Here is a 20,377-nt window from a genome sequence, read left to right on the forward strand (position 1 = left end):
CTCTTGGGCCTTCCGACATCAAGCGTCAGTCTCCCAGGGCGGTGACTTGGTCATCCGTTCACACTTTCACAAAGTTCTACAAAGTTGATGTAAGAGCATCTTCTGATGCCTGCTTTGGCCGCAAAGTTTTGCAAGCATCCGTGTAATGTTGCAAGTTACACTCTCTTCCTGTTACAGAAGTTACATTTTAATTGTCAATACATTCTGATGCATATGCTGACCGCAAGTTCTGATGCGGTTGGTTCAGATGGTGACTCCTCCATTGGAGAGCATTTCTGGTTTTGGGTGAAGTTATGTTTGCTGTTCCCACCCCTCATTATGACACTGCTTGGGACGTCCCTATGGTCAAGATTAATGGAGCTGTGTCCGTCAATGAATGAAAGAGAATAGGATTTTTATAACAGCTTGCCTGTAAAATCCTTTTCTTTTGAGGTACAGTGGTGTGAAAAAGTGTTTGCCTCCTTCCTCATTTCCTGTTCCTTTGCATGTTTGTCACACTTAAGTGTTTCGGAACATCAAACCAATTTAAACAATAGTCAAGGACAACACAAGTAAACACAAAATGCAATTTGTAAATGAGGGTGTTTATTATTAAAGGTGAAAAAAAATCCAAACCATCATGGCCCTGTGTGAAAAAGTGATTGCCCCCCTTGTTAAAACATACTATAACTGTGGTTGTCCACACCTGAGTTCAATTTCTCTAGCCACACCCAGGCCTGATTATTGCCACACCTGTTCACAATCAAGGCATCACTTAAATAGGAGCTGCTTGACACAGTAAGGTCCACCAGAAGATCCTTAAAAGCTACACATCATGCCGAGACCCAAAGAAATTCAGGAACAATTGAGAAAGAAAGTAATTGAGATCTATCAGTCTGGAAAGGGTTATAAAGCCATTTCCAAAGCTTTGGGAATCCAGCGAACCACAGTGAGAGCCATTATCCACAAATGGCGAAGACATGGAACAGTGGTGAACCTTCCCAGGAGTGGCCGGCCGCCCAAAATTACCCCAAGAGCGCAGCGACGACTCATCCAAGAGGTCACAAAAGACCCCACAACAACGTCCAAGGAACTGCAGGCCTCACTTGCCTCAGTTAAGGTCAGCGTTCATGCCTCCACCATCAGGAAAAGACTGGGCAAAAATGGCCTGCATGGCAGAGTTCCAAGGAGAAAACCACTGCTGAGCAAAAAGAACATCAAAGCTCGTCTCAATTTCTCCACAACACATCTTGATGATCCCCAAGACTTTTGGGACAACATTCTGTGGACCGATGAGACAAAAGTGGAACTCTTTGGAAGGTGTGTGTCCAAGTATATCTGGCGTAGAAGGAACACTGCATTTCATAAAAAGAACATTATACCAATAGTAAAATATGGTGGTGGTAGTGTGATGGTCTGGGGCTGTTTTGCTGCTTCAGGACCTGGAAGTCTTGCCGTGATAAAAGGAACTATGAATTCTGCTGTCTACCAAGAGATCCTGAAGGAGAATGTCCGACCATCTGTTCGTGTACTCAAGCTGAAACGAACTTGGGTTCTGCAGCAGGACAATGATCCTAAACACACCAGCAAGTCCACCACCGAATGGCTGAAGAAAAACAAAATGAAGACTTTGGAGTGGCCTAGCCAAAGTCCTGACCTGAATCCTATTGAGATGTTGTGGTATGACCTTAAAAAGGCCGTTCATGCTCGAAAACCCTCTAATGTAACTGAATTAGGACAATTCTGCAAAGATGAGTGGGCCAAAATTCCTCCAGGACGCTGTAAAAGCCTCATTGCACGTTATCGCAAACGCTTGGTTGCAGTTGTTGCTGCTAAGGGTGGCCCAACCAGTTATTAGGTTTAGGGGGCAATCACTTTTTCACACAGGGCCATGATGGTTTGGATTTTTTTTCACCTTTAATAATAAACACCTTCATTTACAAATTGCATTTTGTGTTTACTTGTGTTGTCCTTGACTATTGTTTAAATTGGTTTGATGTTCCGAAACACTTAAGTGTGACAAACATGCAAAGGAACAGGAAATGAGGAAGGGGGCAAACACTTTTCAACACCACTGTACATCACGGGACACACAGACTCGGTAATTACTGGTGGGTTATAGGGTATCACTAGGTGATTGGACACTGGCACACCCTAGACAGGAAGTTCAATCCCCCATATAACCCCTCCCCCTACTGGATGTACCTCAGTTTTGTAGCAAAGCAATATAAGTGTATTAGAAGAGGGGAGGGACCTCTGTGTCCTGTGATGTACCTCAAAAGAAAAGGATTTTACAGGTAAGCTATTATAAAAATCCTATTTTCTTTCTCGTACATCACGGGACACAGAGACTCAGTAATTACTGGTGGGATGTCACAGAGCAATGCTATCTGAGGGGAAGGGAACCACACAACATAGGGTGTACTCAGACCTGAGGACTCTGTACCGCTGCCTGCAGCACACTACATCCAAAGGCGAAGTCCTCATGCCTTCTCACATCCACCTGATAAGATTTTGGTGAATGTATGGATTGATGACCAGGTTGCGGCCTTGCAGATTTAAGCCATGGAGGCCTGGTGATGCACCACCCACGAAGCACTAATAGCCCTTGTAGAGTGCGCCTTGATCTGAAAAAGCAGAATCTTTTGCTTCAAACCATAAGCTTGAACAATTACTTGTCGAATCCATTTAGCAATGTTAGATTTTGATGCTGCCTGTCCTCTCTTAGGATCCTCTGGCAATAGGGACAAAATATCAGTTTTGCGAACCTGAGCCGTCGCTTCCAGATAGACTTTGACTGCTCTCACTACATCCAAAGAATGTAGTGACTTCTTATCCATAGAACAGGGATTTGGAAAAAATGAAGGCAGAACAATATCTTGGTTTAGATGAAAACCTGAGACCACCTTCGGTAGAAAACTAGGATGAGGGCGTAACACCACTCTATCCTTGTGCATTATCAGATAGGTTCTTTACAAGAGAGGGCCGCTAATTTTGATACTCTTCTGGCAGAAGAAATGCCCACCAGAAAAACGAATTTCCTTGTCAACAGAATTAAGGGAATCTGATGTATCAGTTCAAAAGGCTGCTTCTGTAAAGCTGACAGAACCAAATTCAAATCCCAGGGGTTCAGAGGCACCCTAACTGGAGGATTAAGGCGCGTTACCCCTTGTATAAAGCTTCGGACCAAAGAATTAGAAGCAAGTGGACGTTGAAACAGAACCGATAAGGCCGAGACTTGGCCCTTGATGGTACTCAAGGCCAGTTTCATCTCTAACCCATTTTGCAGAAATTTGAGGATTCTGCCTATGACCTATTTTCTGGGTGCCAACCCCTGGATTCACACCAGGAGACATATGCTTTCCAGACTCTATGATAAATCATTCTGGAAGCTGGCTTTCTTGCATTAATCAAGGTAGAAATCACAGGGCCCGAAACCACGATTCTTCAGAATGTGGGTTTCAATAGCCAAACCATTAAATTTAGCATTTATAAGGTAGGATGGAATACCGGTCCCTGGGATAGCAGGTCTGGACGGGACGGTAGAGTCTAAGGAGAGCCTACCGCCATCGTCACTATTTCTGAATACCAAGCTCTTCTGGGCCATGCTGGGCCACCAGAAACACCAACTTCTTTTCCTGCCTGATCCTGCAAAGCAGTCTTGGCAGTAGCAGAATAGCAGGGAAAGCATAAATCAGAGAGAACTGATGCCATGGAGTAACCAACGCATTTGTCCCGCATGCAAGAGGATCCGTCATTCTTGACACAAAGTTGTCGACCTTGTTGAACCTGGATGCAAAGAGATCTACATCCGGAACCCCCCATCTCTGGCATATGGCCAAAAAGACGTCGGGTGGAGAGACCATTCCCCTGGTACTAACTGCTGGTGGCTCAAGTAGTCTGCCTGCCAGTTCTCTACCCCCGGAATGAAGACTGCCGATATGCATGGCACATGTCTTTCTGCCCATATTAAGATATGATTTACTTCTTCCTGATCTGCATGACTCTTGGTGCCCCCTTGGTGATTGATATAAACCACTGTTGTGGCATTGTTGGACTGGATCCTGACAGGGCAACCCTGCAACCTGAGTGTCCAGGCTTTTAGGGCTAGATACGCTGCACGGATCTCCAGAATGTTGATGGGTAAGGCCCTCTCGGTCCTGGACCATCTCCCTTGGACAGTCGACTCTTCCAGGACTGCCTCCCAACCAAAAAGACTGGCATCTGTTGTTACCACTGTCCAGGTAACTGGCAAAAAGGATTTTCCCTTCTGCAGTTTTTCGGTTATCAACCACCAGCTGAGGCTCCGACGCATTGTAGGAGACAGATGCATCGGAAAATCTAACGCCTGAACCTTCTTGTTCCAGGCCGATAGGATACTGTATTGCCTTGAATGAGACTGAGTGTAGGGAACTGCTTCGAATGAAGCCACCATCTTCCCCAACAACCTCATACAAAGACGAATAGAAGGACCCTTCTTTGCCCTGACTACCTGAATAAGGTCTCTTATAGCACTGATCTTTGCTTGGGGTAGAAATATCCTCTGCTAGGCTGTATCTATGACCAGGCCCAAATACTCTAGTCTTCTTACTGGTTTTAAAGAAGACTTCTAAGTTGAGGACCCAACCTAGGCGTTCCAGGTAGTTGATTGTGGTGACCAAATTTTGGTCCAGGCGGGCTACCGATCATTCTATTAAGAGCAAATCGTCTAGGTATGCTATTATCGTTATACCTTGGGCCCTTAATCTGGCCAGAGGAGGGGCCAAGATCTTTGTAAACACCCAAGGTGCAGTAGCTAGCTCGAAAGGCAGAACTACGAACTGAAAGTGGCGTTTTTCTACTTTGAAACGCAGGAACTTTGGATGAGCAGGGAAAATAGGTACATGCAGGTATACATCCTTGATGTCTATTGATGCCAGAAGTTCTCCTCCTTGTAGGATGGAGACTACCAATTGGATCAATTCCATACGAAAGGACCGTATCTCTAGAAATCGGTTTAGATCTTTGAGATCTAGAATGGGTCTGACATCTCCATTTGGCTTCGGTACCGTGAAAAGGTTTGAATAAAACCCCATTCCCTGCTCTTGCATAGGAACTACCATGATAACTTTTTGCGACAATAGTCGCTCCAACGCTAGAAGGAGAGACTTCTTTTTCTCTGGGTCTCTGGATACATTTGATCTGAGGAAATGAGAAGAAGGGAATTCTCGGAATTCTAGTTTGTAACCTAGAGTTATTGTGAAGACCACCCATTTGTCCCGAAATTCCTCCTGCCAGAGCCATGAGAACTTTGGTAGTCTTCCCCCCCACTTGAGTGAGTGGGGGCGGCCCTTCATAAGGAGGTCTTAGCATTTTGTCTTGAAGACCTTCACCCCCAGGACTTCTTCTTTTGTCCCTGGGGTTGACTCTGAGGTTTAACCTTAGAGCTTGACAGAGGAGGCCGTCATGACTGCATGGAGGCTGATGCCCCTGGCACTGGAGAAAGCTCCCGTTTAAAGGAGGGACGTTTACTCCTTTTCTTGACTGGTAAAAGGGTGCTTTTCCCATTGGAGATCCTTTGGATATAATTGTCCAAGTCCTCTACAAACAGTTTAGCACCACGAAAGGGAAATCCCACCAGGAGTTTCTTACATGGTGATTCGGCTGACCAATTTTTCAGCCACAAGATTCTACGCATGTGTACCAATCCAAGTGTAAGGCGAGAGGTCTGAAGGATAGAATCTCTGATAGCATCAACAGCAAAACACAGAGCCACTGGAAGGTTAGCTAACCCCCGGGCTTGTTGTTCAGGTAAGGCTTTAAGCACCTGTTTAATGTGGTCTCTCAAATTTTGACAGACTCCAATTGCTGCCACTGCAGGTTGTGTTACTGAACTTGCCAAGGAGAAAACATTTTTTAATAGGAATTCCATTTTCTTATCAGTTGGATCCCTAAGCATTTAAGCGTTGTCAACAGGCCAAGTCAGGCTTTTGTTTACGGAGGAAATGACGGTGTCAACTGCCGGTATACCCCACATCTTAGTAAATTTTTCCTCCATAGGATAAAGTGTAGAAAACTTTTCAGGAGGAAAAAAATGTTTATCTGGTTGATCCCACTCAGAATAGATAAGGCTTTGCAGCAAACCATGAACAGGAAAGGCATGTGCAGTTTGAGGAGGTTTCAGTGAATCCAGAGAAGAAGTGGGTTCTTTAACTGACTCAGGTACGGGTAACTTAAACGTGGAACAGACCAATCCAGCAAGAATTTGCACCAACATTTTCTTATCCTGAAAAGCTGAAGAGGGCCCTTCTCCACTAGATTCCTCAGAAGTGGAATCATTAGTTTCCTCCCGATCCTCTGAGGGGGATTCCTCTCCTTTATCCAAGAGTTCCTTACTCTGAGGGTCCTGGGTGACAGAGGGGGGCCTAGTGCGTTTTCTTCCACTGAGTGAAGATGCGATTAAGGCCACTAATCTTTCCTCTAAAAAGTTTATGGTTGAGGAAAAAACCTCCTGTGTAATGTACACAGGGTCTGAAGTGCCAGAAGCACCTGCAGCCCCTGACCCCAACGGCTCTCCCTGGCCAGCCTCCCTGGGTCCTGCAGGGGGGAAGGTGCTGCAGAGGGGGGTCCTCAGAGCCTGAAGAGGACCCCTTAGTGCCCCTATTCTTCAGGGTACTTGTACCTCTTCTACCCATAGTGCAAAGCAACAAAAGGTAGAGGTACCACACAAAAAAAATGCACTGACTGCTGAGCCCTGTTGTTCAGCAACTGGCACCACTACTTAGTAAATACTGCCTGGGAATGCCTGTGTCTCCCACACTCACATGCGCCTGTCAGCTCTGTGTGCATCTGAAAAAGAGTGCACTTTAAAGCCTGTGTAGCCTGGGACAGAGGAGAGGGAAGGGCCGGTGGATGTGAGGCCACTGTAATGGCGGTGGACAGGACGGACGGCGGCGGGTGGTGGGGCACCGCTCTCTGCCCAGGCTTGTCTCAGCCCCCTAATCCGTGGAGGGAGAATCCCAGAAGGAAAAAAATTCCTTACCTTCATCCTTCCTGGAGCATGGCTGGAGGAGCATGGACATCAAGCAGACAGATCAGGCATGAACGGTATGTGCTCTTGGCAGCCCCCGGTGGCGACTATAGGCATAGCATACATTTACTTAAAAGGAGAAAACCCTTACCTTATCCAGCTGTAGGGTCTGAATAATAGACCCAATCTTCACCTCTCACGGTGGGCTCCGTTAGGAAAAAACCTTCAGAGACTGGGGCCCCCCCTTGAATAGAGGAATCCGCATTTCTGGGCCCATAAAGCACCCTGCCAGGAATATGGCTGAAAAAAACAAATACTGGATCCCAGGGTCCAGCTCTCTAAAAAGAGAAGAGTTACAAGTAAAACCTAAATTTCTTCGGACACGAGGCCCGGGTACCATCCAATTCGGCCTGGAAAAGACACTTGGAATGGATCCGGTTGCATAGCTGGCCCCAGTAAGGATATTCCAGTGGAGCTCAGCACAGCACATCTTTACTTGTGACCAACACCTAAAATACTGGCCAAAAAACTGAGGTACCTCCAGTAGGGGGAGGGGTTATATGGGGGATTGAACTTCCTGTCTAGGGTATGCCAGTGTCTAATCACCTAGTGATACCCTATAACCCACCAGTAATTACCGAGTCTCTGTGTCCCGTGATGTACGAGAAAGAAATAGGATTTTTGTACTCACCGTAAAATACTTTTCTCTGAAGTTCATTGAAGGACACAGCACCCTCCCCTCCTATTAGTTTACGTTATACTGCTTGTTGATGTACTGAGCTGCAGGAAGCGGGCTGAGGGGATATTACCAGAGGGTCCGCCCCCTGTACAGTTCTGTTGTTTTTCACATGTATTACACGTTCTGCCTAGTCCTCTCTTGAAGGTGGCATAATAACCCTACGGTCAAGATTAATGGAGCTGTGTCCGTCAATGAACTGCAGAGAAAAGGATTTTACGCTGAGTACAAAAATCCTATTTTTAGGCTGGCGTGCTTAATTTTCATGAAAGTTTAAGGGCCGGTAAACACTGAAACATGTCCCTGTGTGTTTCCAGCACATTCCTGTACAATCCAGTTTGGATACTTAGTTATTTAAATGGGCTTCAAAATGCACTGGCCCATGGAAAAATAAGTGTAAGAACTACTTTTTCAGAATGCAACATACCAAACCACATGATACTGTGGTAACTTGAGATGTGGTGCTCATGAAATGCAATGTGCATTTGGGGTGCCATTAACAATACATGAAGATTGCAAGGGCAGTGTGTTCATCTGTGGTGCAGGACATGCTCATGGAACATGCCTTTCCATCACCACAGAAGAAGTTGGCATGTTTGCTCCAAGCAACAGAAAAAAAAGACATACATTTTATTGTCTAGAATTCCTTTCTCTGTGTGCATTGTGCCTTTATGACTGGTAAAAATAATTACTATTGGGGGGCGTGTCCGGATGTGAACAGCGGCGGACGTCTACTATGAGAGCTCCGCTACTCCTACAGCCTAATCCACCGCCATCCGCATCTGTTTGGAGCTGTTGGGAGCCAGACACCTTACCCAGCTGACCGTCTGGGTGCCCTGTGGGGTTTGGAGCCAGTATTGCCCGGAGTTCCTGCTCTGGACAGCCCGAGAGCCTTCTCTCCTGGACACTCGCGGCCGCCATTTTGGAGATCCGAGGCCTGCAGACACCGGCCTTCATCCGCACGAACCGGGAGGTAGGGAACCCTCATCCACCCTCCCAGCCTTGTCCTACATCCTCTCTGCACCCTCCGTTGGCCCGGCTGAGCTCCGGGGGCGCTCGTAGAGGCCGCGGCCGGATCCGGCCTAGTGCGGCCTAGTGGGGCCTGCAGATCCCCGGTGTGTCCTAAAGTGTGCATCCCACGGAGGGGCGGTGCAGCCGGCCTGGCCTTGGCTTGGAGGAGCAGGGCGTCCCTCTCTTCGCCCCAAACAAGAATCCATCCCTGGTCTATGTGGTGCGGGAGGGGGGGATGGGGAACGGACCTAGGCCTGAAGAAGCAGCCATCTTGCTCCACCCAAAGACTTGTGGCTGGGTGGTATAGCGGCCATCTTGCTACACCCGGCTGGCTTCTTACAGTCATAGCAGCCATCTTGCTCCACCCAGTGCTGTCATTCCTTCGTGCCTGGCCACAGCCCGCCCCCCTCCTCGGCCCCAAGAGCACCCCAGACTGCCACACCATATTCCAGCTCCCCCCTGCTCTCCCCTCCTCTTATAAATGCCTGATAGGAGGGCTGCTCCCAATTCCAATCCTGTGGCCATCTTACTCCACCCGGACACTAACACTGCAACAAGAGCCCACTTCCACCGCCAACACGGACCGCATAAGCTGCTCTACCACTTTACCTACGGGTGCGTGTGGCTGTTGATGGCCGGCTGAAGATATGTACCGCTGAGCTCTGTGCTACCCCGACAACTGCAGGCTGTGTTCCCAACTAATCATACCCGACTTGCTGATGGCGGCTTCCAGCTCTCATCCTGCTGACTTTTCTGAACTACAACAAGGCTCTATCCAACGTTACCTACTCCGTACAACCTCACAAGACTCCCGTGCAGGAAAAGACAAGCTCTCGACAAGCCAAACCCCAGGCAAACTGAAGCCTCCTCCCCCGACTACAGCGTCTTGCCCTACCCCTGGGAACAACTCGGTTGCTCAGCCGAATCCCCCGATGGACCCTCCAGATCCCCTGGCCGGATCTACACTGTCCCCTATCACAAACGTAACCGTTGCTTCAGAAGAGATGCCTTCCTCAGCCTTGAACAGGGATCCGGGCTCCACATCCACTGCCCTACTCTCTGCCTTCAGGGCTGACTTTGAGTCCTGGGCCTCCAAAATGGAAATTTCTCTCCAAAGTGAACTGAATGCCCTCAAACAGCGGGTTTCGACATCGGAGACTGCAATTTCTACAATGGCCACCACCCAAGATGACCATACGTCCCGTATAACGGCACTTGAACTCGCATCTACGGCTCACCTCTCCCGGTTGCGGCAACACCAGCTCCAAATAGAAGACAGTGAAAACCGGAGCCGCAGGAATAACATCCGGCTGCAGGGTGTCCCGGAGGCAACCTCGGGTAATGACCTCAAACCCACTATTGTTGCTATCCTAAATCAGGTCCTGGAGAGGGAAGTTACGTCCCCTATCGAATTGGATAGAGTGCATAGGGTTGGGGGTGTGGGGGGAGACGGCAGGGATCGCCCTCGTGATGTCCTCTGCCGGGTACACTACTATACCCTGAAGGAAGAGATCTTGCGCAAGGCCTGGCGCCTGGGCCCACTGGACTTTCACGGATCCTCCATACACCTGTACTCAGATCTTTCCTGCAACACGCTGTACATGCGGTGGGTGGTCCGCCCACTACTGGAATCGATTCGCCAAGCAGGTGCAACGTACACGTGGGGTCATCCCTTTAGCATCAAAGTGACCCGGGAGGATAACCACAAATTTGTCCTATCAGATCTGGACCAGCTTCCTGCCTTCTTCCTCTTTCTGGAACGAGACCCTATCACCGTCCCAAATTGGCTGGATCCTCCAAATGATCGTCAAAGACTACCGGGTCCTCCCCTGCAACGCCGGAGACACTCACATCCTAGATTTGTTCCCCCTGGTCCCAGAATACGGAGAGCCACATCACCAGAAGACTAATCTGCACTCTCTCTCCTCACTAGGAGGATATGGGTTTTGTCCTTGATACAGGCCAGGTTTGCCTTAACAATGTTCCCAATGCTCTGTTTTTTCCTCCCCTTTGTACGTTTGTTCCCCTCCCATTGACTCCTGATAACTGTGTAATTTGAATGCTATGGGTGGTTTAGCTGTCTGGATAGGATAGTTGAAGCTTCCATTGCCCTCCGCTGGTACAGTTGTGATAGCTGGGGCTCTGGAAGGGTGGACATTACCACTGATGTTGTTTATTGGGTTGTAGTGGACACATTCATTATGTCTCCGTAAAACGTTGGACCTGTGGATTGACTTGACGTGTCTCGAACATGGTTCCCTGGTTTGTTCTGGGGATTCCAAGTCTCTCCTCAGCACCAACCCCAAATTTCTCTGTGGCTCGAGATCGGTAGCCCTTGTCGAGGGCAACTAATGTACGTTTACATTGTTATCGGAGCTAGGCTATGACAACAATCTTAGTTAAAGCTGCTATGAATGTGGTAATTGGTGTGTTCAACCTCCTTGGGACCACATGGGAATACCTGAGCCCTTATGTTGCCCCTAGCCAGTTCATACCTTGTTGTTCACTCCTGTTGTTTTTTCTTTTTTGTTTTTGTTTATATTCCTATAATGTTTATGTAGCCCGAGGGTACCATGGTATTAGCTATACATTCTATTTTTTAGTGCCTACGAAATTGAGCATTAGACGCCATGGTCATTGGGTATGTTACACTTATGTTATATGTGCCTGCTAAGTTGTTGGGATCACAACTCAGCTATTCTAACCTCGTTCTCTCCCCCTCCATAGGATCGGCACAATCCGTGCCTACTACGTGATATTTCATGAAGTGTTACGTTTTCACGGACACTCTAGGATTCTTCTAGAGCCGCCTTACCCCAGGGGCTCTCTCTGACCTACCTCTTTTCCATCTCTCCCCCCTCCTTTCTTCCTCCCCGTCTGTCTTTGGACATCTCTCCCTTTGCTCCACTACCCTTCCTATTGTTGTCTTAATTGTTTTTTTTTTGTCACTCTATCATGGCCCACACGGCGACGTCTCAACCCAGGCTACAGTTTTGTTCATACAATGCGAATGGCCTCAATATTGCCGCTAAAAGAGGACAAATCCTCTACCAGATGCACAAACGCCTAGTTAATGTGCTTCTGCTACAGGAGACACATTTTCACTCTGCCTCCACTCCTTCCTGTTCCAGCAGATACTTTATCAGATGGTTCCATAGTACTAACCCGACTCAGAAAACCAAGGGAGTGTCTATTGCCTTTCATAAGACGCTCCCTATAGAAGTGCTTGATCATTTGTCTGACCTCCAGGGAAGGTATGTTTTCGTGAAATTCATGTTATGGGGCACCAAATTTACGGTAGCTAATATTTACCTCCCAAATGTCAACCCAGTATCATCTGCGTTGCAGTACTTGAAGATTCTGTCAGGATTCCTGGAGGGTAAGCTTGTCTTGGGAGGGGATTTTAACACACCTGTAGAACCTCTCTTGGATTCCTCCACCTCACGATCATGTCTCTCGTTCCCCAAACTGAGGGCACTGAAACGCGCATTCTACGATCTGCGTCTTGTTGACGTTTGGAGGGTACTACACCCCACATCCCGTAACTATACCCACTTCTCTCACGTACATCACACTTATAGTCGCATAGACTACTTAATGTGTGACCACAGCTGCCTAGATTGGTCCCCTGAATGCACCATAGACCCTATGGTTTGGTCTGACCACTCTCCCATTCACATGACATTTTCAATCCCCTCCACTCCAATTAGGGAGTGGACATGGCGGTTGAACGATTCGTTGCTTACAAACTCGGAGTGTGTGGCGCAGGTTACGAATACCATATCTAACTATTTTGCTGACCACACCTCTGATACGACGTCGCTGCCCTTTCAATGGGAGGCATTAAAAGCAGTCCTACGTGGAACCTTCATCCAACTGGGTACACGCCTGAAGAGGGAACGCTCAGCCGCCATCACGGCTGCAATCCAAACTCTTAGGAACCTAGAAACTGAACATAAACGGTCTCCGACAGTGACCACACTGGCGGACGTTTCTAGGGCGAGATCTCAACTCAGAGAACTATATGAGACCTCCGCACGCACATATTCGGATAAGATTGCATTCCACCAATATAAGTTTCAGGATAAATATGGTAGGTCAATGGCACGATCCCTGCATCCCAAGGCATCTTCCGCTTTTGTGCCCCATATTAGGGGGGCGCGGGGGGAATTGGTCTCTTCACCCTCTAAGATGGCTGAGGAATTCAGGAACTTCTATCAGTCTCTGTACAATATCCCTCTGTCTCGACAAGTGGGTTCCCCTTCTATCGAGTTGGCAGACAAACTGTCCTATGTCTCGGAAACCGCGCTCCCTCAATTGGACGGTGACACCGTTGCTGACCTAGAAACCCCTATCACTGAGGACGAAGTTGCCAAAGCCATAGCGGGAACGCCAAGTGGAAAGAGCCCAGGCCCCGACGGCTTCACTACTAGGTTTTACAAACTTTTCGCCACCCTTCTTACACCCTTTCTCACTAGGATGTTCAACTCCTTGACGGAGGGATCTAAGTTCCCTCCACAAACACTTGAGACCCACATCTGCCTCATACCAAAACCAGACAAAGACGCCACTCTCTGTGCAAACTATAGGCCAATATCCTTGATTGGTGTCGATTTGAAAGTCTTTGCCAAAATCCTAGCCAATAGATTGCAACCATTGTTGCCCAGGATAATACACTTAGACCAGGTCGGCTTTGTAAGCGGCCGGGAGGCTAGGGACAATACTCTAAAGACCCTCCTTCTGACTAATTATGCCCGGTCCCATGATATTCCACTATGCCTCTTAACAGTCGATGCGGAGAAGGCATTCGACCGGGTAGACTGGCAGTTCCTCCGATTATCCCTGCAACAAATAGGCTTGGGAACTAATATGGTAGCAAGAATAATGTCCCTATACTCCTCTCCGTATGCTAGGATTAGACTGAATGGTTCATTATTTCCAGCTTTTTCAATCTCCAACGGGACACGTCAGGGGTGCCCATTGTTCCCCCTCCTCTATGTTCTAACTATGGAACACTTGGCCGTTGCTATACGCAACAATCCCTCTATCCAAGGCATAACAGTCGGGCCCACTCAAACTAAACTCGCCCTATTCGCAGATGATCTGCTCCTGTACGTGACTCACCCACGCACATCCCTACCCTCAGTATTGAGGGAATTCCAAAAATTTGGAGCGGTTAGCAATTTCAAAGTTAATTATAGTAAATGAGAAATCCTTAATCTATCCATGCCTAAGTCGGACATACGAAGACTCTCGACTACTTTCTCCTTCAAAACTGGTTCCTCTTCCATTAAGTATCTCGGAATCCAAATACCGGCGGACGCGTCCCAGCTCTTTGCTCTGAATTTTGCCCCCCTACTTCTTAGGACACAGGCAGATCTAGCTACATATACGTCAAAACGGCTCTCATGGCTAGGTAGAGTGCATGCCTTGAAAATGGACGTTCTTCCTCGTTTCCTGTATCTGTTTCAAACCGTTCCTATCCACATACCCAATTCGTACTTCAAGAAATTATGCCAGCTGTTCTCCAAATTTATTTGGAATGCTGCCCGCCCCAGAATACGGTATGAAACACTATTTCGTCCAAGGGATCGGGGGGGGGGGGGGGGGGCGGAGCCCCCGGACGCCTCCCTGTATCATAAAGCAGCAGTGCTCACGCGCATACTAGATTGGTTCCATCACTCTTCCACCAAGCTTTGGGTTCAATTAGAAAGTTATATGAACCCAATAGACCTCTCCCCCCTCCCATGGACCTTGCCCATGGTCCGGGGGGGGTCGGGCCCTCTCAACGACCTTACTCGTCACACAATCCAGATTTGGGACCGTATGCTGACCAAAAGGGGCTTATCAAAATATATGAGGCCTATGACTCCCTTCTTTGGGACCCCGGCCTTTCCTCCAGCTATGGGTGTATCAAAATTTGGACCATGGCAAAGAGAAGACCATAGGAGACTTGCCCAAGTTCTTCGGGCAGATCCCACTTTAAGGACAGATACCCCTACCAGTCTGACCTCCCGACATCCCATGCAGTGGATGCAGAGACAACAGACCACCTCCTACATCCGGACTTTCCCGTCCATTCCAGATATCCTTGCTGAACCGACAGGGTTTGAGGAACTGCTCTTGCAGGCAGAACCCCCAACGCATGTGGTGTCTCAACTTTACTCCCTCTTGCTCAATATCTCCTCCCCTGACCTCCCTCCGTTTACGGCGGCCTGGGAGACAGAACTACAACACCCTATCTCTCCTATTGACTGGCAGAAATGCTTTATCCTGACGCACAAAATATCCCTCGCCACTAAGACCCAGGAAAAGGGATTTAAACTGGTAACGAGATGGTACAGATGCCCATCGACGATAAACCATTTCAACCCGGGAGTACCAGATACCTGCTGGCGGTGTCTTAGCTCCCGGGGAACCATGCTACACATATGGTGGGAATGCCCTCCGGTACAAAAGTATTGGCAACAGATATTCAAACTTTACTGTAAGCTGATGGCGACCTCTATACACCCCTCACCTGAGGTGGCTCTCTTATCTATACTCCCTGGTACATTCAAATCCATCAAAAAAGATATTTTACGACACTTCCTGGCGGCGGCCAGGGTAGTGATCCCCCGTCACTGGAGATCGACGATCATGCCTTCCCTTGGGGACTGGGCTACGGAGGTGGACCGCATAAGGGACCTGGAACGTCTGTTGGCAGAGGAATGTGGTAAAAATGAACAGTTTACTCTCACCTGGACATCATGGTCCATGTTCCGATATTCCTCTGAGTTTATCTCCTGGGCTGAACATGGCCTGGACGGCGTCGCCCTGGGTCCATGATGGAGTGATTCTCGTCCCCTACCTCTATGCCCCCTCTTATATGTCCCTGATTCTTTTTCTTTTTTATATATTTCCATACACCCCTAGGAATACATCTAGCTAATGTACCATGGCTCCGACTTATCTAGTGTTCCTGAACTGGTGTAAGAACCCTACGTAATATCTTTCCTACAGATTTTTATATAATTTTGTCTGGAGTTCTGCGCAGGGGTCAGCTTTGATCCCCCCTGGCAGTACTGAAGACGAAAGGTTCTTTAGCTTATACGCTGTATTTATTTTATTCTATCTGTATGTATGTGTCTATATATATATATATATATATATATATATATATATATATATATATATATATATATATATATATACATATGTATATATATATTTTTTTCTTTTTTTTCTTTTCCTTTTCCCCTTCTCCCCCAAACATGGATTGTTATCATTAACGGTTTCCTGGTAGGCTTTATTTACATGCTTTCAATCCATTTATATGTACCATAGACATGTTTTTGTTCAGGCACATATGAAGCATAGTGTTGGTGTATCTTGTTACTGCTTGTGTTGTTTACCTTCTCTTTCTCATCCTTTTTTCTGAATAAAATAAGATTGAATTAAAATAATTACTATTCAGGAAGCATGCATTTAAAGAGGAACTAGACTCTGGAAGGTGTGCCCAAAAAAGACAGGCAGAGAGCAAAGGACTCAACTGTTTTTTTCTGTGGTCTCCTTAAAGCTCATCTTTCCCCTTCACAGACCAACCATGCCTTTTTTGGAATTGTTTCCATCTGGAGTTGGCCATCTTGGCAAGGCTTTACTTCCTCAAAATGATCCATAGCAAACTGTCACTATTTGATTTCAGGTCCACATTATTAAATTCTATATATATATTCTTTGTTTTCTTTGTTTTGTAGGGAGATTGAAGGAGATATACACGTGGACCTTCCTGATGTAAGTTATTTTAAAAAAATGTTAATGCTTAAATCTTTGTAATATTTTTCTCAGGATCTGGCATTTTCATCCAAACCTGGGTAAAACACATCTACAGTTTGAAGAAACTGACTGAAAATGATTGGATCCTGGGAGTGGTTTGTCAAAATGGTGCTAATTACCTAATTAGGGGAGGTGCCTCCAAAACACATGCACAACAAAAACCACAAAGGATATGTCACCCCAGAAACCTCCCACTACTAGGCTCACACCCCACCGTATAATCCCAAATCTTACTCAACTCCTCCACCCCATCACTCCTGTAGAGTATGAAGAGGCTACAGCATATCTATTACATACAATGGGGTTGCACCGTTACTAATGCTAGTACTAATAACAATACCAAGCATTTGCAAAAGTACTTGTACTTGCTGATGCTTAATCCGATACTTGGGCAACCTCACAGATGATCAGTGCGGCAGTGGGGGAATTTACAAGCACCGATCTCCCTATATAGGGTGGCAGCCCTCATATATACACATGTACACTATTTAACCTGCCTAAACTCTATAAATTAAACAGAACTTGACACCACATACAGTACTCGGATAGCAAGTAAAGTGGTTTACAAGCATATCCCACATACTTGGATAGCGAGTTACGCGGTTTACGAGTGTTTTGAAATACAAGCTATTTTTTTTTTAAATTCTGACTCGCTTTGCGAGCGTGGTCTTGCAAGATGAGCAGGATTCAAGCAGCTGGAATGTGCAGTACCGCATTTGGCCAGAGTTGTGGGGGCACCAGTGGCACTCTGAGACACTTGGAAACACTCCATTCCCAAGTGTCTCCGGGCGTCTCCAAGTGTGACAGAGTGGTCTCCAAGTCTCAGGCGTCTCTGCACCTCTAGCCACATGCGGCACTGCATAGACAAGCAGTGGCTGTGGAATGGATTATCTGAGTTTCCATTATTTCCTATGGAGAAACTCACTTTTGATGGAACTAATTATGCTCGTATTTCAAGGTATTACTGTACTGTATATAAGCCACATGCATTCAATGTATCCTCTGATGTTTGATAGTTATCCCTCCTTACACCTTCTGATCCTGTATATGATAGTATTTTTCATACACAGACCCATCTAGTCTCACAGGTGGTCTCCTATCTTGTGTGCCAGGTCCCCACTGCCATGCAAAATTGCTGACACGGTTAATCATGCTAAGCTAATCGGCCAGAGAGAGACTAATAATGCAAAGTCCATATAGAATTATAATCAAAATACCGGCGCTCAAATGACTACCCCTTTTAATCCTGTGCTAGTAAACTGCAATCCCAAGTGTTCCCTCACCTATATGAAGGAAATTTATATCAACCGTGTTATGGGGATTGCGCCCCCTCTTATTTTACGTGTTACCCAAACCTTCTCAATATCTTATAATGGGATTTTATGTGAAAAATTATATATAATTCCATCCCTCATAACAATCATTCACAATACAAATCTATGTGGTGGTGTTGTCACCGATATCCTCTCACAATTTTAAGCAAATTCCAACTTAAAACAACTCATAAAATTATTACAAATGAAAAACCACCCCAAATTCCACAATAGTCCCAGAATGCAATGGACTGCACCCTCCCCCCTCCGAATTGTAGATACAGTCCAATCTCCACAACACACTAGAGTGGGATCAAAACTCAAATCCTGTGTTCATGCATCTTACTTTACACCAACTTAAACTATTCGTGCCACCACCACCTTATAAAATGGCCACTCACCAGACTTCCTGACAATACAGAGTTGCTGCGAAACGCGTAGAGGCTGGGGAAACGAGACGAGAAGTAAAGTAGAGGAGCCAGGGACAGGAGGGAGGAAAGAGTCACCTGTGGTACATCACTGGCTTGCCTGTTCCTATGCTATTTGCATATGGCTGGATAAGCTTGGTGTCGGCTAAAGGACACATGGAGATGTGAGTGCAATATGTTTTAAAATTTTATAATTAAAGTAAAAACGGTTTTACACTATGTTGGTTTCATATACCTTTTTATGAACATACAATAACAGAGGAATTGCTAACGGGAGACCGTATTAAGGAGTGGTTATCCATTGAATGAACCAAAGGCGTACTGTGACTGTTAAGTCTGGTGAGTGGCCATTTTATAATGTGGTGGTGGCACGCTATCACATTATAAGATATTGAGAAGGTTTGGGTAACAAAATAAGTAAAATAAGAGGGGGCGCAATCCCCATAACACGGTTTATACAAAGTCCATATAGGTAGTCCTGGATGCAGTCCATATGTTAAATAGGCCAAGTCTGGTCCCCAGAGATACCGATCAGCCCCAAAGGGGGATGTATGTGGTACTAAAACACTACTTCAAAGCATACTGTATGTATGTGATCTCTGAGGTTTGTACATCTATGGGGATCCTGTGTTTGATTGCCAATATGGACTGGCTGTTTAGGATATGGACACCTCTGACCTACATGGGCTAATAGGACCAGTGCAATTTAGGAGTCAACCAAGGTAAGAGTGACTAGGTGTGCAGGTGTTTATCTAACCACTCCAGTCGACACACGAGACATCCACCATGGGGGTTACATGCCGACATGCACTCATATGTCAGCAGGTTGTCAGCAAGTTTCCTGGCCTCGGAAGGGAGGGCGTGTAACCCTACTGCCTGTGTGTTTCATCCCTCTCCCAAACTGGGGCTTCCTCAGGGAATGGAAAGGGGTTGGTCAGCAGCTTCTATCTTTATATATCAATGTCAAATTGTGTTCCACTCCTTAAGAGCTGCCATTGCAGGCACCACGCCACAACAATCAAAGATAGGTGAGGTCACATTTATCAAGGGAATATTCTACATTTCTCTAAGCTCTCCCATTAGGGACCCATATTTGGGCAATCCCCCAAGTTTCCCTTAGTCCTCTTCCCATAAAAATGGTTGCAAAGACAATTCATCCCATGGTGGACATAGTATTAAGCAAAAAGACCCACTTGGATCCTTTTTGTAAAAGCACCTTGTCTTTGCCCCCCCCCCCCCCCCTTATTTCCTGCAGTGAGGATTTGTGATGTTGTTCAAAGTGTACAGCCAGGGGGCACTCATCATCATCATCATTATCCATTATACTCGTCAGGTTTTCTCCTATTCTTTTTTTTTTTTTTTTTGCCACCTCAGCGAAATTTTGAGAAACTTGGATCAGCTTATCCATTCATTTTGGTCCTTTCTCTTTTTCACATCATTGTGGCATTTATCACTATTTTTACATACTTATATACAATTTTATTAACAAATCTTTTTTTTAAATTTAACTAGTAGCAAACACTATTCTTTTTTCTAAAGTCTCTGTGGGTTTTTCCAATATAGATTTTTGGCAGGGGCATGCAATTCTATATATAATCCAGTTTGATGAACAGTTGTGAAAGAAGTTGATTTGATATGTACTTCTACCCTGTGAGTCTTGGAGTTCCTAGATTTTTCCACATGTGTGCATACTGAACAATGCCCACATCCAAACATGCCTGACAGAGGAGACTTTATGTATAGAGGGTCATTTAGACTCCTCCTGAACTCCGGACCAAAGCATCACTTATTGTAGGTGCCTTATGTTGCTATCATCCATGGTTTATCACCTGGGATATTCTGTAGTCTTTTATCAAGCATTAATTTATGATTATAGGGTGGTGTCGAGGTCTGGACTTAAACCTGGGACTTTCTGAGCCACCTGCAATGCTGGACAGTTCACTGGACAATTTCTTGTACTCTGCCTTGAATCTTGTTTGTCTTGAATCTTGAACTTTTTTCTCCACCCATGAACTTCCTGATTTAAGCCATGTCTCTGCACTTCCTGTTTGCCAGATTATTGTGCTCTCTCCAGCCAAGATCTTGC

General features: G+C 46.3%; 1 protein-coding gene across 1 annotated transcript in view; it reads left to right on the plus strand.

Annotated features, from left to right (window-relative positions):
• The window catches only part of CAPN9 (calpain 9), a 1,247,204-nt gene that overhangs the window by 894,782 nt on the left and 332,045 nt on the right, over nt 1–20,377 (plus strand). Inside the window, exon 12 of the mRNA XM_077486535.1 lies at nt 16,472–16,508. Coding sequence (XP_077342661.1) covers nt 16,472–16,508 — 37 coding nt within the window. The remainder of the gene's footprint in view (nt 1–16,471; nt 16,509–20,377) is intronic.

The sequence above is a fragment of the Lithobates pipiens genome, unplaced genomic scaffold (genome assembly GCF_037356315.1).
Source record: "Lithobates pipiens isolate NorthernLeopardFrog02 unplaced genomic scaffold, aLitPip1_a1.2 Scaffold_18, whole genome shotgun sequence".
NCBI classification, from domain to species: Eukaryota; Metazoa; Chordata; class Amphibia; order Anura; family Ranidae; genus Lithobates; species Lithobates pipiens.